The sequence below is a fragment of the Miscanthus floridulus genome, chromosome 7, assembly GCF_019320115.1.
Source record: "Miscanthus floridulus cultivar M001 chromosome 7, ASM1932011v1, whole genome shotgun sequence".
Taxonomy (NCBI): Eukaryota; Viridiplantae; Streptophyta; class Magnoliopsida; order Poales; family Poaceae; genus Miscanthus; species Miscanthus floridulus.
Genome location: NC_089586.1, coordinates 30058457 through 30084112, shown reverse-complemented (window position 1 = coordinate 30084112; position 25656 = coordinate 30058457). Strand labels below are relative to the sequence as shown.

The window sequence follows — 25656 nt, the reverse complement described above, 5'->3', positions numbered from 1 at the left end:
ATCGAGCGTGAATGTATGTATGGAACGGAATTACAGTTACACTAGTAGAATAAGTAAGTTCGTAGATTGTCAGGCGCCTAATAATAATTGCATTGGTTGGTTAATTTTGCGATCCAAAAAATTAAAAAAAAAACAAAGCAGCGGATATATGGATATATATAGTCGAGACTGGAGAGTGATGTTAATTGGTTCAGATGCATGCGAGCTCCTTTGCCAAGCCGCTGGACTTGCCGATGGCGTTCTTGCAGACGGCCATGGTCTTGTTGCCGGACCCGTTGTACTTGATGTCGACGTTGATGAGCTGCACGCCCTGGCAGGGCAGGTTGTTGGCGCAGTTGAGCGTGATGGCCTCGGGCGTGTTTGAGGTGCCGTGGATGTTCTTGAAGACGACGTCGGTGACGGCCACCTTGGATGCGCCGGACCTGACGCAGATGTTGTTGGGGCAGTACTTCTGGTCGATGATGATCGGGTAGGAGACGTTGTCCATGGTCACGTCCTCGTACAGGAACTTGCTGGCCTTGGGCGACGACTTGGAGTCTTCGTACGACTTGATGCGCAGGCCGTTGGTGGTGCCGGCGAGCGTGCACCCTTTCACCTTCAAGTCCTCCACGTCCTTCTCGTCCTTGTACCTCCCCAGGCTGCCGACGCTGATGCCGTGGCCGGGACCGCACTTGACGCCCTCGATCCGGATTATCTTGCTGCCGGGGCCGATGGAGATGCAGTCGTCGCCGACGCCGATGGTGGTGCCGCTGATGGTCACGTTGCTGGAGTCGCCGATGTGGATGCCGTCCGTGTTGGGGCTGTTGCCGGGGGCCTTGACCGTCACCTTGTCGATCAGCACGTTCTTGCTCGCGAAGATGTTCAGGTGGAAGAACTTGCTGTTGGCCAGCGTGATGCCGCGGATCTGCGCGTTCGTCACAAAGTCCAGCACCAAGCTCTGTCCATTGCAAATGCCATTGCAATCAATCAGTGTATTAACGCATCATTTTCGAGAGCAGGAGCAGGAGCTGGAGCAGGAGACCGTACGTACATTCGGGAGGACCTTGCAGTTGTAGGAATGCTGGCAGTCGTTCTTGTTCCACACCAGGGCGCCCTGCCCGTCGATGGTGCCGTGGCCATTGATGGACAGGTTCTCGACGTTCTCGATCTCGATCCAGTTCTTCTTGTACGCGTTGAGGTCGCCGGTGCCGAGCAGGTTGCCGTCGAGGCGGATGATGATGGAGGACTTGCAGGGGCCCGACAGCTCCAGCCCGCCCGTCAGGTAGTTGCCCGGCGGGATGACGATCTTCTGCACCCCCGTCGCGTCGCACGCGTTCTTCCACGCCTTGAGGAGCATCGGGGTGCTGTCCGACTTGCCGTCGCCCTTGGCGCCCAGCTGCGCGATGTCCAGCGGGCCCGCGGGCACCGACGGCGCGCCTCCCGCCGCCTGCGCGCGCGCGGCGGGAGACACCGCGGCCATCACCAGCGCGGCCACGGCCGCCGCCTTCATCGCCACATTGCTGATGAACGCCATATCTCGTGTTGGAGAGGATGGAGGCTGCGTGACAGCGGCGGTGCGCCCGAGCGCATATATACGGCGACGGCGAGGGGGTGGCGTGCTATGTTCGGGATGGCCATGCGTGCATGGCGCGCCCGGCGAGACGTCGGTGTCCTCTGCTTTCTTTAGGGGTCCCATCAGCTGGTTGCCCGTTGAACTCTCTCCGATTCGAGCAACACACCGTGCGGCAGCTTAACGATTACCAGCCTACTCTACTGGTCTGTTCCAGCACGTGAATTGTCCGGTGCCAATGAAGTCCGATTCGTGCCTTATTAGAGTGTGATACCGTGGATTAAGAATAGCCTCATGGATGCATACCAACAATGAAACACTACCCTACTAGCATATAAACCTTGTCTTCAATTATTGCACAATCAATCTGCGAACTGTTCCAAAACGTGAAAACAATAGCGCAAAACTACTTGCTGTACACGAATCGATCTGGTGTGCCGCCGCAGCTGCAAACAAAGCGTTTGCAAAAGCAATGCCTCTTTGATCACCCGGTATGCCAGTGTTGGCTCTGTAAGCATCAGTGACGCCAGCAAGCTCTTGTTAGAATGTTAGTACATCGAGATTGAGGGATCAGTCCTCCTTCCTCACACCAAATCCGAGCCGTCCCCGGGCCTGGGCGCGTCTTCGATGTGCAGTGGTTTCTTGTAGAGCTGGAGGAGCAGGGAGGAGCAGACGACGCTCACCGACGAGGCAGCCATGCATGCCCCGGCGAGCCAGGGGGGCAGCCGGATGCCCGTGAACGGGAACAGGACGCCGGCGGCGATCGGCATGCCCAGGACGTTGTAGCCCAGGGCCCACACGTAATTCAGCCGGATCCTGGAGAGGGTCTTGCGCGAGAGATCGATGGCCGTGATCACGTCCTCAAGGCTGCTCTTCATCAGAACAATGTCAGCGGCCTCGATGGCCACGTCTGTGCCGGCGCCAATCGCCATGCCCACGTCTGCTGCCGCCAATGCTGGCGAGTCGTTTACCCCGTCGCCAACCATTGCCACCGTCAACCCTTGCATCTATTTAAAACAAAAATGTAAGAAAGATTACTAATAGTCCGTGGTGCAACATCGGAATTAATCCTGAACGAAAAGGACAATAGATTGTACCTGCAAGTCTTTGATCTTTTCAGCTTTTCCCACTGGATCGATCTCGGCAAACACCTGGCTGATCCCGACTTCCTTTGCAATTGATTTTGCGGTAGCCCAATTATCACCTGTCACCATGATACTGGAGATGCCCATTGACTTAAGGTAAGAAATGACTTGGCCTGCCTCAGGTTTCAGAGGATCCGAAACAGCAAGAGCCCCGCAGATAATCTTATCGATAGCAACAAGTACACAGGTCCTAGCAAGCTCTTCCGTTTCGGACATGTACGCCTCCACCTCAGGGCTCAATGGAACTTCAAATTCCTGCATCAGCCTTTTGTTTCCAACCAAAACCAGCCTGCCTTCAACTTGGGCACTGACACCTGCTCCTGGATGCACCTCAAAGTCCCTCGATTCCATCATGTGATCACTGTGAGATCCATATTGCTCCTTGAGCTTCTTTGTGTGCTCAACGATAGCTTTTGATAGAGGATGCTCGCTGTTTGCCTGACCAAGGTAGAAACACATTAGAGAGTAGAGAGAAGTTATCGAAGAATTCACTGTTCAGCATAGCATTTGTGCAGGAAAATATCTTGTAGTTACGAAACCAACCTCAGCACCAGCAGCCAGATCACAGAGTTCTAGAAGCGGTATCTTTGAGAAGATCTTTGTTTGAACGACAGAAGGTTTACCAACTGTCAGCGTTCCAGTTTTATCAAATATGATAGCCTTAATCTGCAAAAAGATAGATGAAAAAAAGAGACATTAGTTCAGTATGCCAATTTGAACAGCGGAGTTCATTTGGAAAAATAATGTGCTTGTGGCCCACAAGCACATTGTTTTTTAAATCAACTCCACTTCTGCCACTAAAATCTTCGGAAAAAGAAATCATGTCCTTTACCTTATGAGCTTTCTCAAGTGCATTTCCACCCTTAATGAGAACACCTTGTGAAGCACCTTTTCCAGTGGCAACCATAACAGCGGTTGGTGTAGCAAGCCCCAAAGCGCATGGGCATGCCACAACTAGGACAGAAATTCCAAACTGCAGAGCAAGCTCAAAACTATCCATGGCCTTTGGGATCCATTGTTGGGGTAAGAGGTGCAATTGCCCAGGTATGAACCAGCCAAGCCATGTAAGAAATGCAGCCGCCACCACCTTGAAATGAGAAGGAACGATATGAGGAACAAAAGAACCTGTATAAAGAGAGAGTCTCACAGCAAGCATACGTCAGAACATCTGCATGTTTGGAGCAGATGTCTTCCTATAACTAAACCATTACTCACTGCTGAGAACTGGTCAAATAAAGAGCAGGAATGAACCAGCTCATTAACTGAATAGGAAAAAAGTCCACAGGTAACAGAATTAAATGAATGTGTTATGCTTCTAGACAGTTTCGAGCTGAACTCTGACCAAGTATCCGTCACCTACTCATATTTATCATGTTCAGAACTTCAACATGATAAATTCATTGTGGTGATCCAGTTATGAAAGACTGGGCAGGTAGGATGATCTGGCCATGTTCCAATTTTGAATTAGAAAAAACAGTTCATGCATAACAGGGAAGAAATTTGCAGGAGAAAGCAACAGGCAACTTACAGTTGGAACAAAAAACCGTGAAATCTTGTCTGCTAACTTCTGCACTGGAGCTCTTGCAAGTTGAGCAGCTTCAACCAACTGAACTATTTGCGACAAAGCTGTTTCGGACCCAATATGAGTGGCCTTAACAATTATGCAACCGTTATCATTTACGGTGCCCCCAATAACCTGTTACAAAACAAATTGAATCATCAGAACAAGTAGTATAGTATTATACACAAAACCCCAAAAAAAATGCAATGGATTTTACCCTGTCGCCTGGTTTCTTTGAAATAGGCCTTGCTTCCCCAGTTATCATACTTTCATTGACATGGCTTTGACCTTTGATGACAACGCCATCAACAGGAACTTTGGTGCCAGGCACAATCTTGATGACATCATTTCTCTGAAGTAACTGAGTGCTGATCTCTGTTTCTGAAATGGCATTTCCGTCCTTGTCAAAAGTAAGAAGACAAGCTGTTTCTGGTGCAAGCTCTGTCAATTTCGACAACGCATCTGATGTCTTTCCCTTTGCCATCACCTCCAGATATTTTCCCAGTAATATAAAAGATATCAGCATAGCACTAGTTTCAAAAAAGTCCTGGCCTTCAAATGAGTCTGATGTAAGTGCTTTCAGAACAATATACACAGAATAGAAGTAGGCAACATTTGTTCCCAAAGCAACCAGCACATCCATGTTTGAGTATCCTCGTTTGAGTGCATGATAGGCTCCAACGTAAAATCTGCAGGTAAAACAAATCATAGGAAATTACAAGGTGCAATGAAATTTAGGAATCGATAAACCAGTAATAGATGCTGGAGACTTCCAGGGTGTACCTCCAACCAACAATAAACTGAACTGGGGAACATAGCAACCACCGTAGTAGCATGCCTATTGTCATGTTGTTGCAGATTCTGTACTCCAACCAATCCCCAAAACGAGAAAGCATAGGAAGAGCCATGGAGAGCAGGAACACAGGAACCGAAAACAGGCAGCTCCAGAGAAATTGGTTCCTGTAATTCCTAATTTCATGATTTCGCTCTGCTTCTCTTTGCTTTGGTGGTGAGTGCAAGGTAGCATTAAAGCATTTAGGGGGCTGTGCAGCATTCTGAATGCACTGAATAAGTAATCTTGGACCAGTAATATCAGGATCATATGCAACTTTTATTGTCTGCTCAACTGTGTCCCATTCAACACTGTTGACCCCTTCCGCAGCTTCCAGTACAGACTGAACGAGTTTGGTGTCTTCTGGAGAATTCACACCCTCAAGCTTTAGATGCACTTTGTTCACATCGTCCCCAGAACTAATGGGATCAGCCCCAAATCCAGCATCTTCAACAGCTTCAATTATAAGATCACGGCTAGTGACATTTGGATCGTAGTGGACCTTAGCTTCCTCTAGAGCAAGACCCACTGCAGCTTTTTTAACTCCAGGTACCATTTGAAGCGCCCGTTCAACAGACTCAGAACAGCTTGTACAAGCCATTCCTTTTATCCGAAGTCTGCACACAGCAATTTCTTGTTCTTGAAGTTCATCAACCTCAAAGTTGAGGTCCTCAATAGCTTCTTTTATGGTTCTTGTCTGGGGAAATAAGAATCACAAGTTAATAACTGAGAAAATATGGAAAATAACACCTAATGTGTAATATACTGTCACTACTTCATGGTATTAATAAACTACACATGGATAGGAAATTCCTACAGCACAAATATATAGGCAGGTAAAAATGAAAAACTCTTTATCTATATACGTCGCCAATTCATTTGTGAACCCAATTTCTAACAATCTTCCTGGCATGGAGAACACAAATACAGATATTTATAGTGAGCTTCCTATGATTTAGCATCTTGTCATCACGAGATTGGCCCACAAAATTGGAAAAAAAAAATCATGCTATGCTAAAATTTCAAAAAAAAAAAAAGGGAGCAAAGATAGCAAGGCCATGGGCTCATGATAATCTTACATCAGTTTCCTCCAGTCTGTACTGAACCACGGCCTGGCCCTGAAGTGGGGAGACCTGGATGCTCTCCACCCCTTTCAAGCCGGCCACGACGGACTCTATCGACACGGCACAGGAGGCGCAGGAGATGCCCCGGACACTGAACATGACCTTCCTCGTCTTCCTCTCCTTCCTTGGAGACGCCCCGGCAGGAGAGGCGCTGCTGGATGTCGCCAGCAGAAGCGGGTCCTTGAGGTGGCTCTCGCCATTCCGCTCCATGCCTGTCGCTGAATTGAAACGCCAAAGATCAACTGCGTGTTAGATGTCACAAGTAAGTAGCTGAACACAATCGCTGTTAATTTACTACTAGTAGTAGCTCAGTAGCACTATCTGCATTGCAACACCCCAATCATTGGGCAGTTAAAGTCACGGTAAATTGCTAGTAATTCAGGAATCATACTTCACCCGCTGACGCAATCAGAGCCATCATGACAAATATGCAGCAACACTACCAGAGACATGGAACCACGACTGACGCACACAAGTACACAACTGGTGATTGAACGGCGTACGACAGTGGACACCACGACAGCGAGAGTTCCCTCATTTAATTCTCAGAGAGGGAGCGAACAAAAATACAGGAACTGAAATAGCAGCAGCTTTGTGCAGCAGAGCTAACGAGAAACACGCGCACGCATCAACCGTGGATCAATCAGCCAACGACTCCAATCCAACGCTGCGAGTCCCCGACCGCGAGGGGCGATGGAAAAAAACCCCCACAGAAGATGGGTGGCACAAACACAAACCTGTGCTGTGATCAATCAAGCAATCGAACCGGAAGCCCGCGGTCGGCGCGGCGGAAGCACGCGAGCCGGCGCGCACCTCGGTCCCCGACGACCGCGACGAGAAGAAGCTCTCGGCCCCCGCCTGCTGTAGCCTCCCTGCTCCCGCGGTGGCGGCGGCGCCTGCCTGCGCGGGGTGGTGGGGGGTTTTGAGTTGAACGAGGAGGAGGGGGTGCCTTGGCGGGCGTAGCAGTGGACTAGACGACCGTCCGTCTATATAAGAGGACGCGGAGCGGAGGGGGCGGCGTGAATCGGGCGGTGGTGCGGTGCGGCACAGGGTGGAGACGGCGAGGTCGCCTCTCGCCCTCCTCGCGTGCGGCGGTTTGTTTGATTTGTTTATTTATTACTAAATAAATTTCGTGGGGATTCGGCGTGAATTTGGATGGGAACGCGACGGGGTTTTGTCAGATTCCTTTTGAAATCCCGGACGAGTTTGTTCTGATTTTGGGTTCCCTCGCCCATTTCCTTGTCCTTGGGTGCGCGCTCGCTTTCTCCGCCCGCATTTTGTCTTGGCTTTCCTCGCCGCGTTTCTAGAGTTTTCCATTCCAAACGGCCACGGCACGAAATTTGAATGAATAGACCAATTGAATTCTCAATTCGAATTGAGACGTGTGGACGAATTTAAAAACTAATAATGGTCGTAGTGGGTTTCGAGATTCAAACTTGTCGTGAACCAGGTGCTGACTTTTTGAACCATTTCCTTTTCGTGGGCAGCATGGCATTGTTTTCGGTACCACGGGCGAAACAAAACAAAGCGCTTTGCGCTTGTGACCTTGTGTAGAAGAATTGTTGTTGACCGCGACTACGACTTTGGTGATCCTGACATGTAACAGCGCTTATTGTATGTTTTCTGATAGAGCGTGTTGAGGTCGACTTCATCCACCTGAACAAGTCGTAGTGCATCTTCTAATAACTGCAGTTAGTTATTCCGATCGGAGTTTTCGTTGGCCCTCTGTCCAAAAAAAAACATAAATTTTGCTTTTGGACAAATCAAGCGGTCTGGAAATCGATTTATGGATTATATAACCAATGTAATATTATAAATAGTGTATATTAGTACTTGTGTTTATATATTCGATAAAATTCGAGGTTCATTAAGTCCTGACAGTGGAGACTTGTAATTTTTTAAAGGAAGGAGTAGCTAAGCTACACATGGTTCACGTCGCCTAAGGCCATGTTTGTTTATTTTATAATTTATTTTTTTTTCAGATAGAACAATATTTTTCTTTCACAATAAACCAGCCAAAACAGTATTTCGACTTGTTTTTTCAGCGAAGTGAACGGAGCTAAGAGGTTTACATTTTTTTTAAAAAAAGAGAAAGGATTAGTTAAGATAGCCACGGTTCACAGCGTCCGGTGTTCATGGGATCTCCGAGGGCCGCCGTGTCTGTACGTATGTGTGTGGTGCGGCCGTGCGGCTGCGCCAGTGGGCAGTGCGTGCGTGGGCACGCGCATGGGAAGGATGGCCGGACCGGAGGCGATCCTGGCCTGCTTTACCTGTGACACCAACAGGTCGAGTGGAAAGGGAGGCTGTTGGCTGTTGGCTGTTGCGCTGGCCAGTGGCCACTCTCAGCCCGAACCTACTGGCTGGTGCTGGGGCAGGACCAGCCAGCCCAGCCAGCCAGTGCCAGCCTCTAGCTGTGGTCAGCAGTTTCCAGTCACCAGCTGGTTTGGAGACATTTAAAAAATGGCGCCAATGCATGGTAGCTCATGCTGATTTTAAATTTTCGAATTCAAACTACCATGCATCTGTGTATGCTCCTATAATGTGAGTTAAGATACTACACAGCAAGTCCAACCTAGCTATATTGAGTTCAGAGGACATAATACTCACTACACAAAATAATGCATAACACAACACAGAGTAAGCCTTTCAGCACTAGCAACTGATTATCAAACAGACTTGCCCTCCTATGCACCGACCTCCTGCAAGTGCTCCACGTCCAATGTGGTCTTGCACCCCACTGTCATCTGCAAGTAAAGAAGAATTAGCTATTGGTCAGACACATCCACAAGTATACAAGGGTTCCTATGCAGACTATACAGAAAGATCCACACTCTTCAAATGAGTTGATGGAACTCCACACAAAAAAGGCATGCTCTAAGATTTTACCTGTCAAAGAAAGCTTTAAACCATATCTTGCATGCTTGGCAAAAGAACACCAGGTGTATCAAGCACATAAATATTGGGCTCAGTTGTAATCTGTACATGACAAATATGGTTGGTAGTTTATTGAGCATATCACTAAAGAAAAGAAGCCATATATTTAAATTTCAGGAAGTAAATATTACTTGTATTGTTACGCAACCAAAACAAGCAAATGATGGATAAAAGTAGCCTCATCCATTGTTAGCTTCGATGCCACATCTCCAACCTTCTTGCATCTCTCATCATATTTTGCAGAAAGGGATTGGACCTGAATATAGAATTGATAGCTGTGACATTCATATAAAACAACATTAGAACAAAGAGTGACCACTCTTACATGCCATCAAACAAGGGACTTCATAGGACATTAGTCAAATTGTAACACAAATTATAATGCCCAAAAGTCTTCTTGTAGCTTCTACCAAAGTAATATATGATATGATTCCACTAAAGATGGTCTCATGAGATCTAAAGACTTGTACTTATTCCACGATCATGTAACAACAGGAAGCTTGTACAAACGAAGTTAAAACAGTATGACATACTAGAGATAATGCCCAAAAATTACCTCATATTTATCAGCAGACATACTTTCTGAGACTTCATTAAACCTATTGTCGCTCCTACTTTTGTAGAGAATCTAGGACAACATGACGAAAATAAGTTCGGCATGGATACATTAAATTAGGACAGCAGAGGTTGAATGAAAATGCTATAAAGGAAGCTGAAACTAGCACAGTAAAGACTGATTCAAATACATGTGTGCCGTGGATATCATAATCTTTGCAACCGGAAGCACGGCTTGACAAGCACGAAGCACGTCTTCTTCCGTCAACTGGAAGCTTCTCTTATTCTTTACCTGCAGCCTGCGCAGTTGCAAACTCTTATTACCTCTGGTTCAATCATCCATATGACCAAAAAAGGAACAAATATGATGAAATCATACCTCTGAGGAACAGAATCCTTGAAGAAAGTCAAGCCTAAGCTGTATCTGCTCCACTGCATTCCCAGGTGAAGCACAGAAATAGTGTAGCAACAAGTTCATTGTTCGTACACAAATTAACCAGATTATTACATCACATCACCAAACAGTACAAAACTTGGCACTTGTAGTTCTGTCACTACAATTCGTCATACATCAATGAACACAATATGATAGTCCCATAAACCTTTTTTTGAAACGAACACAGTCCCACACAACCTTACACATGCACATGATAAGACTGCCATGGAATTGTACCTACAGCTACTGAATCGTAAAACAACAGCCTTGACCTCCATCAGATACCACTCCACACTGCCATGGATATCAACTCCCTAAGTCCAGAGATAGGGGTTCCCAGATTTAGGTCAACCCACTCCGGCACCTCGTACGAGGGTGGATCTGCGCCGTACTTACGCATCCACAAAAAATTATCTAAAGCAAAGCATGAAATGATTATCATAGCCTGCTTCATCCTACTGCAGTACGGCACCCCACCCAGAATATGCCACCATTCTTTCAACACCCCAAACCTCCTTTCAATTACATTCCGCAACTTTGCATGAATGTAGTTGAATTTCTCCTCCCTCTGCAATTGCTGCAAATCTATGCTCCTAAAATTGTTGATGTGATACCTTGTGTTTTTGTAGGGAGTCATGTAACCTGCCATCTCCTTGTAACCCGCGTCCGCCAGGTAGTACTGGCCTACAAGCAATGAAAGCAGCAAGAAATCAAATTGCAAATTGTGTTAGGAGACAGTATACATCCATTAGTGGTCTTAGCAAATTGAACACAAGTATGCTTCAATGCATCTACTACAAGCAAACAAATAAGGTATGTGAACAGCAAGGCATCACGACCCTGGTGGGGGGTGTGGGAACAAAGCGTCGTCCTGACAGTTTTTCAACACCGCCATGTCATGACATACCCCCGCCTTCCCGGCCCCCGCATATGTGAAACGACCATCCATATCCATGATGGCATAAACATTAATTGCGGTTTCGCCTTTCCTATTGTAGAAATCAGCCTTTACTTGATGGTTAACCTCAACCTTTATGTGTGTGCCATCTATAGCACCTATGCATCCATCAAACCATGGTGAATGTGCAGCAAGTTTGTGGCTTACACGTGCGTAGTTCCTATCTGCTAGCACTAGGACAGTATTTGCCCATGGGTACATTACCTCTGCAACTAGTGTAATCTTCCTGCTAACTGTATCTAAAGACCTTTCAAACCTATCCTTGCACTCTCTACTAGCCGATTGGTGGGCACATGTCCAAATATACATGCCTAGAGCTTCTACCGAGGTGCACTTATCTGTTGCTGGCAGGCCAAACGGCAGCAGGGTTTCATGCAAATGCATGAAGTCATCACGCGACATGCGCAAATTCTCTAAACATCTAGTATGGTCGGCAAGTGTAAGCTGCATCCACTTAGCTCCCGATAGCCTAGGAATGGGACAAGGAGGATTTACCTTAGGCATTTGCTATGACATAAGCCCTTTTAGCAGGACGAATGCTGCCTTTGCCACGGTCACATTGCTCGGTCCATCACTGGAAGTATCGCTGTACGACGATTCGTCAGTGCTGCTCATGCTACTCATGATGGTACCTGCAAATGGGCAGCAATAAGTCAGATTGTATTGCCGATATTAGGAACAACACAACTGCAAAATATGTGAACATATGACGATACCTACACTAGGTAGGACCTTCAAAACAGGTTGGAATGTACAAGGGAAAAGTGATACATGCATAATGTGTTACAACACTCACAGCAGTACACTAATTTTTTATTCAAAACACGAGACAACGACATGCAATAAGTTTTCCACAATGGTCTTTGGTAATATGAAAAAAATGAACCTAACGATACAACAAACTGAATGAACTCAACATGCACATGGTGAAAATCCGCAAATAGGAAATAACACATGGATTGTGCTAATCATTGGGACTTGTTGGAGCACACAAAGGCCCATGTCACTTTGATCCAGTTCAGCCGGCCCTCTTTAGATGTCATGCCTAGAAAACCCTGACGACGGAGCTTGTCTCTGCAAAGGTTCAGGGCTTGCACGAATACTTCATTAGCCTCGCTAATACCATCTTGCCGCAGAATGTCTTGGACTTGGGCCAACTCCTGAGCATCGTTGTTACGACGGGCCTTTTGGGACCTAGCCTCTCTAAGAAATTAGCCCAGGTCTTCAAGGCACTCTTCTACGGATGGAGTTTGGCTACTCTTCTTGCTGCGAGGACTGTTAACTGAAAATTCTCTATGGACTCTCTTCGAGGGCTGATGACTACTAGGTGGCACGACCGGCTCGTCCGACAAGGATGGAGGAGTGCGAGGGCTTCTATTACTAGGTGACTTGTCAGGTCGATGGCCCCCTGCCGATACCAACTGGTCCCTATCACGTGGGGTGCGTCCCAAAATCGTGATCAGTTGCTCACAGCATTGGGGTCGTTTGAACTTGTTTCTAGCGGGTTGGCTACTTTCCTACACGTGTTCCAGTGATGGTGAAGTTAGTACTGAGTTAGTAGGAACCTAATTGCTACAAAAATTAAAAGAAGTGCATGTAGTTAGTACCCTGGGGCTGGTGCCGTACCACTCGGGGTCAGCTGTAACCTCTCCAGTCAGCGGGTCACGGCCTAGCCCCATATGGGTCTGGCCGTTGCGCCAATTGAAGTAACAACATTTCAGCTCGTTGTACTTGTTCTGGCACACTTTCTTGCTGTACCCAAGGTCCGTGACTTGGTTGAAGTCATGAACGATTTTGGTCCACCCTAGTGGGGTTGGGCCGTGGGCAGAGGACCAGTGATAGAGCTCTTTCTGCTAGATGATTAGGTCAAGAAGCAGAGAGGTTGCTCTGTCATCCCAGACAGCACGGTCCTGGCTCATCTAATTCAAGGATGGACAAAGATATTAGTAATGCACCAGTCATAAACTATAATCACCAGTTAGGACATTGTATTAGAATATGTTGGGAACTGAAAACTAAGCATTGTATTAGAATATGCTGGTATAGATATGCTATGTGATTGGTAATGCTTGCTTCTATCACGGATACTACTAGTTGCCTGGAAGTGTAGGAAGCATAGAGCAAACCAAAGAAATAGGTAACTAGAATACTTATCCCATAAATGAAATATGGAATCAATTGAGAACACTTATCCCATAAATGAAATATGGAATCAATTGGCACAGTTCTAATTCTCCACCATAGGCAACCCCTCTGCGAACATAGAGAACAAAAAGGAGACAACACCATAGGCAACAGACACAAAACAAAGAGAGAAGTTGAAAACTGAGCATACATACAATAAATTTCATGGTGAAAAGCAAGAGATGAAGCAAGCAAATTAACCACAGGAATGACCATGATGCGTAAGGAGCACCATTCACTTTCACTGTAAAATTCGAAAAGGCCAACTAAACACCAAATGCAAACTGCAAATTGACAAATAGTATCGCTAACTTGCCTTTTGTGACCGTTTTCGGCCAATTGAGCGGAGATTGTAGTGCCTGCCAGTAGTTGGAGAGCAAGACGAAGCCAACGACGCTGCCAGTTTGGGCAGCGTTGATCACAACCGGACGATACATCCCTTCTATGTCTACAGTGCAGTCATAGAGCACAATTGTAAGTTGAAAACCCTAATGTGAAAAAGTTAACATTGAAAGGGGTGAAGAAGATCGCATGTGTACGGTGTAACATAATCCAGTCGATTACAGATTCGAGTTATGTGTAGTACGTGTGAATATCAAAGCAATGATGAATCAGGCAATGAATCATTGGACTCGATAACTCATAGGACATAACCCTATATAGCATTGGAACAAAGTTAATAACAACAGAATTTCGACTACTACTCCAAACATGTTACAAATTCAATGCCAACCCAATCAATCGAACAAAACTGAGAAACTAAGTTGAGGAAAATGTTGTCTTGCAAAATAACTAAACTAACTCAGCTTCTCAATGAAGGCAAATGAGGTAAGCAATACATTCACAACATAATTATAGAACATGTGCACCCAAGAAATGAATGACATCTTGCAGGTCGACATAAACACTATACGGAGCCCAACCTTACAATCCGACCAAACAAGATTAGGACGTTAGTAACCATAAATGGTTCGGGAACTATGTTACTAGCAGCAAAAATTGACTGCAAACCCACACAACTGTTAGCAAAAGGTGATTCGAACGTTAACTAAGCCATTAAGCATCATCTATCAGATCTGTACGGAAAGTATTCTCAAACGTAGTCCTAAATTATGTACGTAGAGCACTTTTGTGCTATAGAAACAAGATGTGGTGATTTCTATCCGACACATAAAGGAGCAGACTTGAGTAAATGTTGGATCTTAAATCCGGCGGGATCAAACTGCGCGGCGTCGGGTTCTATGGGGCTTACCGTGCTGGAAGGAGTCGCCGTTGATGGAGGCGGGGTCCGGGGAGGGAGGCCGAGCCCACAGTCACCGAGGCCGGAGAGAGTGAGGGAAACCCTAGCCGCGCGGAGGTCAACCTACAAGACGACCAGCTGCGGCTCAGAGGCGGCCAGGTGAGAGGACGGAGGCGTGGGATCCGGGTTACCTGCCTGGCCGAAGGCATCGTCGATGGAGGCGGGGTGGGGGAAGAGGACGACGACACTTTCGCCGCAGCCCCGCCGAGGAGGACAGAGTACAGAGGCGGCCGTGCCCGGATCTAGGGGCCACCGACGCCGGCCGTTGACGCGGCGCAGGCTACTGCCCGTAAAGGCGCGGAGCGATGGCGAGGAGCGGCGCGTGAGCGTGGAACCCTAGCCACCGCGAGCGACGGGAGAAAGGGGAGAAAGTGACGGACGCGAGTCGGCAACGGGTATAAGCCAGCCGTTCGGCTAGTGTGGCTGGTGCTGGGCTGCCGAACGACTGGGCTGATAAGCCCAGCACCAGCCAGTCCAGCCAGCCTACCGAACGGGCTGTCTATCCTTGCGCCTGTCGCTTACTACTAGACTAGGGAGGGGGGGGGGGGGGGGGACAGACGCCGACGTACGCATATAGTACACGGGCACTCACCCACCGAGTAGAGTACTTGAACGAGTAGTAGGAACGCAGCAGCATGTGCAGTGTTCAACGAATGTGCATGGCTCTCTGTTCATTTGCTCAATGGCCGCAACGGCAAGCTGAGACGAAGAACACAGCCGATTGCTGACGAGCTTCCTCCTCCAGTCGTCTCCGACTGCAGCGAGTTGAGCCCCACGATGCGACCGTGGATAAATATGGGGGCGGTGGGCGCGGCGGGCCCCAGATACGCCACTCGCTGCCACGCCCAAAAGCGGCTCGCTTCCCGACGACGTGGCGCCCGCTACCACTATGGCAGGAGCACAGGCGATGCGCTGCGCCGGCCGTGCCGATGCCGAAGATGCCGAGCCTTTTATCCCCATTTTTTTTCCCCCAAAGAGAACTTGGGCACAGTTGCGGGCCTCTTGTTGTCGCTGCTGCCTACACTACAGTCAGTTAATCCTGCTGCACCTGCACTTATCCGTCCATGATTTCTTCTGCACTCATCCTGCCGGATGATCCACGTGGCCATCCAAGCGGTCTCCATCGACACGAGTACAGTACTCTCTCACTTCCAAATTATAATTCATTTAACTTTTTTTTACTCCAAGTTTGACCGCTCGTCTTATTAAAAAAAATATACAAACATAGTCAAATTTAAGTTATTCTTGAAGAACTTCTGTTAATAAAGCAAGCCACAATAAAAGAAACGATATTTAGTATGGATTTTTGAATAAGACGAATGGTCAAATTTAAGATAAAAAAGTCAAACGGATTATAATTTAGAAGGGAGGTACATCTACTACGTCGTTGACTCTTGAGAAGCTAAAAGGACCAGAATGAGTTGTTGGGTTTGATGTTCACGAAAGACCAGTACCAGAAAACCAACATTTTAGCCGGAAAAGCTTCCTTGCACTAGTGATGCAATTCATCGTCAGATGCCCACTGCATTATTTGCTTCCTCCCCTTAAAGAGAGAAGGGGCGGTAGGTCACGGGCGACCTCAATAAAGCTGATCAAAGGTACTTTAGACCGGTGTCAAGTCTCTAAAATGTGCCACATTCGTGTCTCGTGGGGTCACAGTAGTGGTTCCAATCCAATCCTAGCCCGTTTGGTCGGGCTCCGAGCGGCTTTGGCTCCTCTAACTCCTCCCATGTTCATCTCCTGTAACGACACTGTTTATCGGAGCCGTTTTTCTTCCTCCTCCTTTCCTCTCTCACTGACAGCGCCGGAGCTGGAGAAGCTCATTTTTTTTTTTGCTCCTCCAGCTCCAGCTCCTGCACGCTACATGTTAAACACCTCGTCCATGTTAGAAAAATTATACAAGAATGATTTTATGTCTAATCTAGAAAACAAAAGTGGAACCAAGATCTAGGTTCTCTATGTCGACTTTTATATATCCAGTAACAGAGCCAGAAGCTTTTAGAACCCGGATGATCCTTGTTATCCAAAAATATTTAGCTAGCAAATTATAGTGTTCTCCTTTGATATACAGAAAAGTTTCTTTTGAACTTCGCCGACAAGCTTGGCTAGCCGCCGAGGTGGCTGGGTGATGGCTGCGTCATTGGTTGTATCAAAAATATTGACAGAAAATAATCTATAAAAAAAAGAGTACGACAGAATGACCCAATCTCCAAACTATGCTTAGTCCATCTAGAAACACTCGAGCACATGTGCCAAGACTACTCTTATACTCGAGAAGTCCAGGCAATTATCCTACCATGGGTTGACTTACGACATTTGCAAAACTTAGACTTATCAGGATCAATCTACAAATATTGGAGGAAAGGGAGACCCATAATCACGAAAAAAAGAGGGAAAGGAATTTGATGGCATCCTGGGTTATTTTTGGTGGAATATATATCTAGAAGGAACGGAATTGAAGAATTTTCTAGCAAACATCTTTACAACCTCTGCAACTAGTATTTCTAAACAAGGAATACATCAACCTGTTCAAACTAGTTGCCAAGAAAAATGGTTCGTAAGATGAGTAGACGGTTTCTAATAGTTTAGAGGTGATACAAGTTGTAATCTGGTCATTCTTTTCTTTTTGCATGGGTGCGGTTGTTCTTTGGTTGGGGCATCTATGTTGGGGTTTATGCCCTCCACACCCTTAGTGCTTCCCAACGCACCATGTTGGCAATTGGCATGCTGCCCTAACTTCCACCTGTGTATCATGGTTCCATGTTACTCCGTTTGGTGGTCTCGCGAGTTCGCAGAAAAACTAGTGCCCCTATGTGACACACACACTAGAAGAGAACACTCAAGAACGTGTGCTATATGCATGCCCTTACTATGCAGGGTGATGGGACATGAGAAATCATGCATGTATAGTTGAATGGTAGTTCTATTTTTTTTTCTTGCCAACATGGAGCCTAGCTTTTAGTCTAAGGCTAATGCCTCTACGTGTTTGTGTTGTTCTCCCTTTTTACGTTGTTTTTTATTTGCTGTCTAATAAATTTACCGGCAATTCTCTTGCTGGATTTTTGAGAAAAATGAATTTCTTTGAAAAGATTTGTGGTTCAGATCCTCCCACATATAATTTAAACAATTGCTAGCAAAACTTGTATTTTTTTTTTTGAAAAACTTAAGACACCTCATACAAAGATACTCCCTCCATCCAAAAAAATACAACTATTGCTTTTCGAGAAGTTAAACAATTTGAATTTTATCTAAAGTTATATAAAAAGTAACATTCATGACAAAATAAGTATCAATAGATTAATTATAGAGTATATTTTTATAATAAATTTTAATGAAGAAACAAATGTTAATATTATTCATTATAAACTTGGACAAACTGAAACCAGTTTGTTCGGTACGAAAACCATAGTTGTATATTTTGTGGACAGAGGTAGTAAACAAAGGAGCAAATGTCCCTTTATTTTCTCTCTCGGGATATTTTTCATTTGATTGATGAAATAAACTTCTCTTTATCTAAAATTCCTTGGTTTTGTCATCGTTCCGTAACCACCACGGTGAACTTTTGTCATGTTTGAAATTTGTAATGCATTTTTAGATAGTGATGTACGGAGTTTATTTGACACACCGTACTCTCCAATAAAGGACGCCAAATACATGCAAACATGTTGATGGGCCGGCAAATATTTATGATTATTTCACCCTAAAAATGGAGTTCATTATTTTGCTTAAGAAAGATGGCTAATTTCGGGTCGGGTGAATATCGGTGCAATCTTCAAACCCCCCTTAGAAACCATACTTAGCAAAATTTTTGAAATGATGCACATGCATAATGCATTTATAGATGTACATTGTAATTTGATATGCAAAATCATATTCTAGAAATTCAAAATTCATATGAAAATAAAAAAAATTCATGCGCATATGTACTCAATACTGAAAAATGAAATATTTGGTAGCTAATAATTTCCTTGAGGGACAAAATCGAACCCTTAAGAATCTATCATTAGCTTGGTGGTTGTAGGAAACCTGCAAGAAGTTAAGTGCTATCCTAAACCGCCAAAGTATTTTCATATTTTCTTAGGTGCTATTACAAACTATGAATGTAGTTCCAGTTTTTTCTTGGGTGCTATCCGAAACTGCTAAGGTAATTCTATATTTTTTAGTCTTATTACAAACCGCCAAGATAATTCAATATTTTCTAAGTGTTCTTCCATGACACCAAGGAAAATGCACATTTTCTTGAGTGTAATTGAAATCTGCCAAAGAAATGTCAATTTTCTTGAGTACAAACCCTCACTTAAATTGTTGTAGCCACTAAGAAAAAAAATGTTTGTGTCGGGTTCATAAACCCAGGTCCCCGATGGGCCTGCTTCCCAGCAAAAGCTCGGCCCAGTAAACGACATTACAACAACGCGCGACTCCTGGGCCGGCCCAGATACCTAACGATAGGCCGGAAGAGCGATCCAGTCTTCGATCGAAAGGCCTGACCGAGGAGGGGACGACGCTCGCTTCCAACTCCGACCCGCTTTTCTGACCGAAAATACGTCGAACCTCTGCTTATAGCTCTTCTCCGACCATCACGGTCGGAGCCGACTGGGAACGACCGACCGAGGACACCCGCTCGGTGAGGACCCAAGAATCAGGCGGAGCAGATATGGCAAGGCGCTCAAGTCAACAGCAATACCGAGGACCGTACCCTGCACACCTACAGGACAGTATCGCCAGACCATGCCAGAAGGGTGCTATGCAACTTTTCAGACATGTCAGAACATAAATAGTGTTGTGGGCGTCGACATTTGTCCTACAGTATGGTAGGCGCCGACATTTGCCATACCAGACGAATACGATGGCGTCAACAGTATTGTGGATGCCGACAACTGTCTTGTACCCGATGGCGTGGCCAACAAGACTAGGTAGCACACATACTCTCCCTCTCTCTCTAAACTTGTAAGGCCGTCTGAAAGGTCCTTGTTTGGTTTTGGTAATTGAGTGACAACTTAGGTGGACTAATTGTGTTTATGTGAGATACACAGGTGATTAGTCCATAGGTACATGTGTGTGAGCAACATATGCCATGGAGGTGAAAATGGCTTGGAGATGTTGCAAAGCTCACACATGTGATGATGAAGGAGCTTAAATGTACATGAGACATGACATTGAGTCATGTGATCAAGGTGGAGAAGATCAAGACAAGACTTGGCTTGATGGACCGGTTGCAAGCGTGAAGGGCAAGTCAAAGGCTTTGGAGTGATGGACCGTGTGGTGGTAAAGCTTGAGCAAGACTTGGCGCCGATGGACGATGGCAACAGTGAAGAGCAAGTAAAGTAAAGATCAATGAACCAATATGATCATGTGATGATATGAAGTGGATCATATCATTGTTGATCGTGTTGGTGCATGTGTTGCATCGATGTTGGAGGAGATGGAATGAAATGCGCAAGGCAAAGGTATAACCTAGGGCATTTCATTTCACCGGTCATAGGTGTGTAGAGAAGATTATGACCGGGTTTAGGATAGATGGCCGTACTATCAAGAGGAGCAAACTTGTTTGCATATCGGTCATCTAGTGCCACTCGAGTGATCTAACTTTGCATTGTCGCTAGGATCGAGTGGCGTGGCAAGTTGAGTGGCTAACATCCTTTGGGAAATGATTGTGAAAAGCTAACACACATACACATGGTGATGTACACTTGGTGGTGTTGGCACATTTACAAAGGAGGTGGTGTTTGCAGGGGTGAGATGGGTTTTGGGTCCCTCTCTCCCTCCCGCCGAGCTTGCGAGGCGGGATTCGGCGCTTTCGGGAAAATGGAATGCCTATTTTCTATTGCGCCGGATGCAAGTTCTTGGTGGTTAGCACATTGGAGCAAGGGTGAAGAAGTTAGAAGTGAAAACGAGTTGGTCGCGAAGTTGCCGGCGTCGGTCAACTGACCGGACGCTGGATCTGAATGCACCGGACGCTGGAAGGCTACGTCCGGTCAGGCTGACGTACGGTGACGCAGTAGCTGGAGAGTGACCGGACGCTGGCTGCGTCCGATCGCGTTCGACCGGACGCGTCCGGTCATGCTCAAGAGCTTACTAGAAACGACCGGACGCTGAGGGTCCAGCGTCCGGTCAGTTGAGTGCTGCTGCGTCCGGTCAGGTCAAGTGACCGTTGGAACCAGGACACGTGGTCGTCTGTGGGCGACCGGACGCTGAGGTCTAGCGTCCGGTCAACACGACCGGAGCGTCCGGTCGGCCCGACCGTTGCCCAGTGAAGGGGTAACGGCTAGTTTAGCCCTTGGGGCTATAAATAGAAGTGGCCCTCGGCCATGGCTGGTGTGGAGCACCTCAAGGGACTTAGTGTCCATGCTTGTGAGTGCTTGGGGGCCCTCCATCACACACATACTTGATAGTGATCATTCGATTGTGTGAGTGAGCGATTCTAGTGCGATTGCATCGTGAGGTTGCATCGAGTGGCACTAGGTGATCGAGTTGCAAGCCGGTGGAGCTTGTTACTCTTGGAGGTTGCCACCTCCTAGATGGCTTGGTGGTGGTCTCCGTCGAAGCGCGCAAGAAGCTTGTGCGGCGCTCCGGAGAAGTGCTTGTGAGGGGCATTGTGCTCGCCCCACGGGAGCCGTGAAGAGCAACTTTAGTAAAGCGTGTCATTGAGCTACCCTCACTCAAGGGGTAGGTTCTTGCGGCGCCCGACGTGCGGGCTTAGCGGGTGATGCTAATTAGCCGCCGAACCACCAAGTGAGCGGTCGACACAACGGGGACTAGCGTGTTGGCAAACACGTGAACCTCGGGAGAAAAATCATCGTGTCAACCTTATTCTTCCCGTTGGTTTGCATCCCCGTTACACAAGCTTGGAATTACTTTTATACATATTAAGCTTGTGTAGTTGCTCTTGTAATTAGATAGCTTGCGTAGCTTGCTAATTACCTTCTTGCTTGTGTAGCATAGAAGTAGCTCCCTTGCGTGGCTAATTTGGTTTTAGTAACCTTGTTAGTCACATTGCTTAGTTTGTGTAGCTAAGTATTTGCGCTCTCAAATTAGGCATTGGTTGCCTTGTTATTGAGCATTGCTAGTGAGCTTTGTTAGCTTTGTGCTTTTGCTTACTAGCATGTGTATGAGCTCCCTTGTTGCTTAAAAGTACTAGAGGCATAGGTTTGTGTGACCTTGCTCCTAGCATTGGTTAAGAGAGCTCTAGCTAGCCTGGCACCTTTGTTGCATAATTGTTATCTTTGCAAGGTGCTAGTGAACATATATAGTGGAGTGTAGTCTTGGCTAGACCGTTAGTTTAAATTCTGCATTTGTATCGGTTAGCCAACGCGATTAAGTTTTAGAAAAGACTATTCACCCCCCCTCTAGTCGCCATCTCGACCCTTCACCGTCCCCTTCACCTATAAAAGGGGATGCACTCTCTTCTAAACAGAGGACGGTCATTCCGACTCTCTATCTCTGCTAAGCTTTAGACATTCCGGGCACTCGAACAGCTCCACAGCTCTAGAACTCTAAAGCTACGCAGAGCATACGTTCCAATACTTAGCGCATGTTGGAGCTCCCATCACTTTTGGCCCTTCGGTTTAGAGCCCGACCAGACCTTTAACACCCCCTTCTTATTCCCACTCGTTTATAACCCCACAACAAACTTCGAGTACCTAGGCTCAGGAATAAAGTCACCGACCGACTAAAACTGGACATAGGGCACATTACCTGAACCAGTATAAACCCTGTGTCATTGAGTGCTAGGCCACATCCGATCACAACGCATGGCAAAACTATAAATATTTACTTGTTGGTCACTTTTCACACCGACAGTTGGTGCCATTCGTGGGGAGGACGCCGTGCGTTCACACTTTTGGTCATCAGATGGCCCAAATTTCCACCATCTTCGGCATGACGGGCTCAAGCGATATGTTTCACTCTGACTCGCCGGAGCTTCCCACGCTCCCACCTATTGGGATGTGGGTTCGTCCCGTCTTTGATCCGTTCCAGACCTTCCTCTTCGAAAGCCTAGACTTCATCGTCGACCAGCTCGGTGTACTTCGCCTCCGCGAGGAGGCACTTGTCTCAGCGCCCATCGGAGGAGGAGCGCCCTCCGTCGGCTCTAGGCCACCCAACGACCTCAATGACGAGACACCTGCGCTTCACTTTGAGCCCACACCGGGCTCAAACCCCACTATGAGTAATGTACATATTGGTCTTTATTCGCTGTTGAATACCTTCCGCCGATTCTCCAAAGGGGCCCCGTTGCCCCCGCCACGATCGATGTGCGACCGGTTCCCCTACGGCCTCGTGTCCCCATGGACGCGTACGCACGGGGGCCCTGAAGGACGCTGATACCGCTCCCTCTCACATCCGAATTTGTGGGGATGGCGGGCTATGCTCCCGCCTCTTTTTCACGACCTCATGGATGACGAGGTTGAAAGCGACGGCTCCAGCATCGGCGACATGGCACTTGGCCACTCTCTGTCCTGGGAGTGCACTATGGTGGACGCTCTGGGATAGCCACCGATGGTAGCGGAATCTCTACAGACTCACACCCCTCCGGACCCTCGTGCAGAGGCCCTCGCTCGTGCGTAGGAGCACGGCAAAGAGTTGCGACAAAGGCGATATAGCCAACTACCACCTGTACTGGCACGCTTGGCGCAGTACGCTGCGCCACACGCGCATAACACGGCGAGCAACACCCGGGGTCACGCCCGTTAGGTCCAGCGCAACATCTTGGATGGAGGAAACAATCCCCCACAGTTTGCTCGAGCTAGCCAGAACATCGCCGCTGCGGCAATGCTTCTGCGTGGCCTTCCCGAGCCTGTCGACCCCTAGGAGCAGGCAATCCACCAGAACCTTTGGGCGCTGGTGGAAACCGCCGCTGTTTAACAAGCGGAGAGCTCTGCATTGCGACACTGGCTCGCGGCCTCTTTCCCCACTGGGGGAATAGGGGTGCACCAGTCAAATCGCTCCATCCGCTCACCACTACAGTCACCGGGCATGGAACAGGAGGACGCGGCTACACCACAGCCTGACCTGGCGCCCGCTCCACATCGACCACCTGTGCATGAATGGCTTAGGCTGAACCATGATGCTCGAAGCGTCGTCAACAATTGGCGTCAAGCCCGGCGTGATGATGACATCCATCAAGGGGCGATGGGAGCAGGTGGCATGGGCCCCGGCTGGACCATCGAGGGGAGCGGGGACACGCACCCCAGGCATGGTCGTCGACCAGATGACCGGAGTCCTAGCCTGGATGGCCTGGGACCACAAGCCTTTGGTCGTTGCATCTAGAAAGCGTTGTTCCCATAACGCTTCCAACCACCCACCAACATCACCAAATATACCGAGGAAACAAATACCGGTATATGGCTCAAAGACTTCTGGCTCGCCTGCCAAGCCGGAGGAGTGGATGATGACCACTTCATCATTCAATACCTCCCCATTGTAACACCTCTGGTGTTTTGACCTAGAACTAAAACTTGACATGTCATCATATGCATTGCAAAGCATGCATAAAGTAGAAAATTTTGAATGCATTCACTAAATAAGCTTTATTTCATATGTTGTTATTTTATGTGATGTAATGTGATCCTGTTCGGAAATCGTGGATGATTCGGGATTCCCCGAGGACACCCGACAGACTTCTTAAGTTACCAGGAATATATGCATAGTTGTCAAAGGTCGTCAGACAGTGACAAGTGCATGTGGGCACTATAATTTAGGAGGTTCTGCCACAGAATGGTATTAGAGCGATTGTTACAAAGTCTTTGTTGTATTGTTTTACAAAAACTTCAAAATGATTTGGGACAAATAGATATAACTTGTTAATTTAGTCCAAATTGCTTCCGACTTATCTTATTTCATTCTCACCATTCCTTATTTGATGAAAAAGGCTTTGTATGGTGGAGTAGTAATCTTATTATGCCCTATATAATAAGAACTATTGTTTATGTACCTTGGGAGCTTTGATGTTTAGTAACGTAAGAATCGTTCATGCATCATGTCATTAATGAAACACTGCACATATCTAGTTATAATCATTCATATGAAGTTGAAATATAATGATGTTTAAAACTTCCTCCTTCTATTTAGGGAATGGCTATTACTTGATATATCCATTTTGTCCCAATGAATCTGGTCATGCACTAGGCTTTGCTAGTAAACCACTCTTTACTTATTTTTGCTCATAAGTTCTACATCATTTGGAACTTTTGATGCACTTCAATTTTTCCCATCCACTAAATGTTGAAATTTGGGACTAATCCTTGAATTCCCAAACCTATGCATGTGTCATGTCTTGGTCTCTCCTAATGCAACACATGCTAGTTCCTTGATCTTGCTAGCTTGACAAGTGTTACTTGTGAGTTACTTTAGTTGTGCCCTATGGTGGTGCCATGATCCATGATTTATGGTGCTACGTCGAAACCTGGGGTCTCCTGTGGACTAAAGCCATAAGGAAATACTGCTGGGCGCTCGCTGGTATCAAGGTCTACGGTCATGATCCATTATAGCTTTGCAATTAATGTGATTCACTCATCTTGGAACTCTCATTTGGAATTCATATTCCATCATTCCATTGAAGTTACTACATCCTTTTGTCCCTTACAACTGTCTTTTGATCTCGTTTACAATTTCAAGTCAACTCTTGTTGTTTTATGAACAACTTGAAAGTTAATGTGCTTGACACATTTCCTTTTTCATTACTTAGTCCTAAGTTTTAAATCTCGGGATGAGATTTCTTTAAGGGGGAAGGGTTGTAACACCTCTGGTGTTTTGACCTAGAACTAAAACTTGACATGTCATCATATGCATTGCAAAGCATTCATAAAGTAGAAAATTTTGAATGCATTCACTAAATAAGCTTTATTTCATAAGTTATTATTTTATGTGATGTAATGTGATCCTGCTCGGAAATCGTGGATGATTCGGGGTTCCCCGAGGACACTCGACAGACTTCTTAAGTTACCAGGAATATATACATAGTTGTCAAAGGTCGTCGGACAGTGACAAGTGCATATGGGCCCTATAATTTAGGAGGTTCTGCCACACCCATCTACATGGGGGAGCATGTTCGAGCATGGCTCGAATTCCTCCCGCCTAAC

The 25656-nt window shown here is 46.7% G+C and overlaps 2 protein-coding genes across 3 annotated transcripts; both read right to left on the bottom strand.

Moving 5' to 3' along the window:
- Positions 1 to 10: 10 nt before the first annotated feature.
- Positions 11 to 1625, bottom strand: LOC136466794 (exopolygalacturonase-like). Its single transcript, XM_066465306.1, has 2 exons — positions 1031 to 1625; positions 11 to 937 (listed from the first exon to the last, which is right to left on the bottom strand). The coding sequence occupies exons 1-2, from the start codon at positions 1511 to 1513 to the stop codon at positions 191 to 193; spliced, it is 1230 nt and encodes a 409-aa protein (XP_066321403.1). The 5' UTR covers positions 1514 to 1625; the 3' UTR covers positions 11 to 190.
- Positions 1626 to 1882: 257 nt separating this feature from the next.
- LOC136466792 (copper-transporting ATPase HMA4) lies at positions 1883 to 7294 on the bottom strand. 2 transcript variants are annotated; one of them, XM_066465304.1, is made up of 9 exons: positions 6949 to 7294; positions 6167 to 6453; positions 5039 to 5784; positions 4473 to 4944; positions 4223 to 4390; positions 3527 to 3781; positions 3238 to 3360; positions 2647 to 3132; positions 1883 to 2556 (listed from the first exon to the last, which is right to left on the bottom strand). In XM_066465304.1, exons 2-9 carry the CDS (start codon positions 6419 to 6421, stop codon positions 2134 to 2136), a joined length of 2928 nt encoding a protein of 975 aa, XP_066321401.1. In that variant the 5' UTR covers positions 6422 to 6453; positions 6949 to 7294; the 3' UTR covers positions 1883 to 2133. The 2 variants fall into 2 exon arrangements, with proteins under 2 accessions (XP_066321401.1, XP_066321400.1); XM_066465303.1 differs by having other exon boundaries at positions 6167 to 6429.
- Positions 7295 to 25656: the final 18362 nt, after the last annotated feature.

Excerpts from the sequence above, each read along its gene's own strand:
- LOC136466794 (XM_066465306.1), bottom strand. The coding sequence starts at position 1,513 with ATGGCGTTCATCAGCAATGTGGCGATGAAGGCGGCGGCCGTGGCCGCG. Across the intron at positions 938-1,030 it reads ACTGCAAGGTCCTCCCGAAT|AGCTTGGTGCTGGACTTTGT; the intron begins GTACGTACGGTC and ends TGCAATGGACAG.
- LOC136466792 (XM_066465304.1), bottom strand. The coding sequence starts at position 6,421 with ATGGAGCGGAATGGCGAGAGCCACCTCAAGGACCCGCTTCTGCTGGCG. Across the intron at positions 4,391-4,472 it reads CAAAGAAACCAGGCGACAGG|GTTATTGGGGGCACCGTAAA; the intron begins GTAAAATCCATT and ends GTTTTGTAACAG. Across the intron at positions 3,361-3,526 it reads CACTTGAGAAAGCTCATAAG|ATTAAGGCTATCATATTTGA; the intron begins GTAAAGGACATG and ends ATCTTTTTGCAG.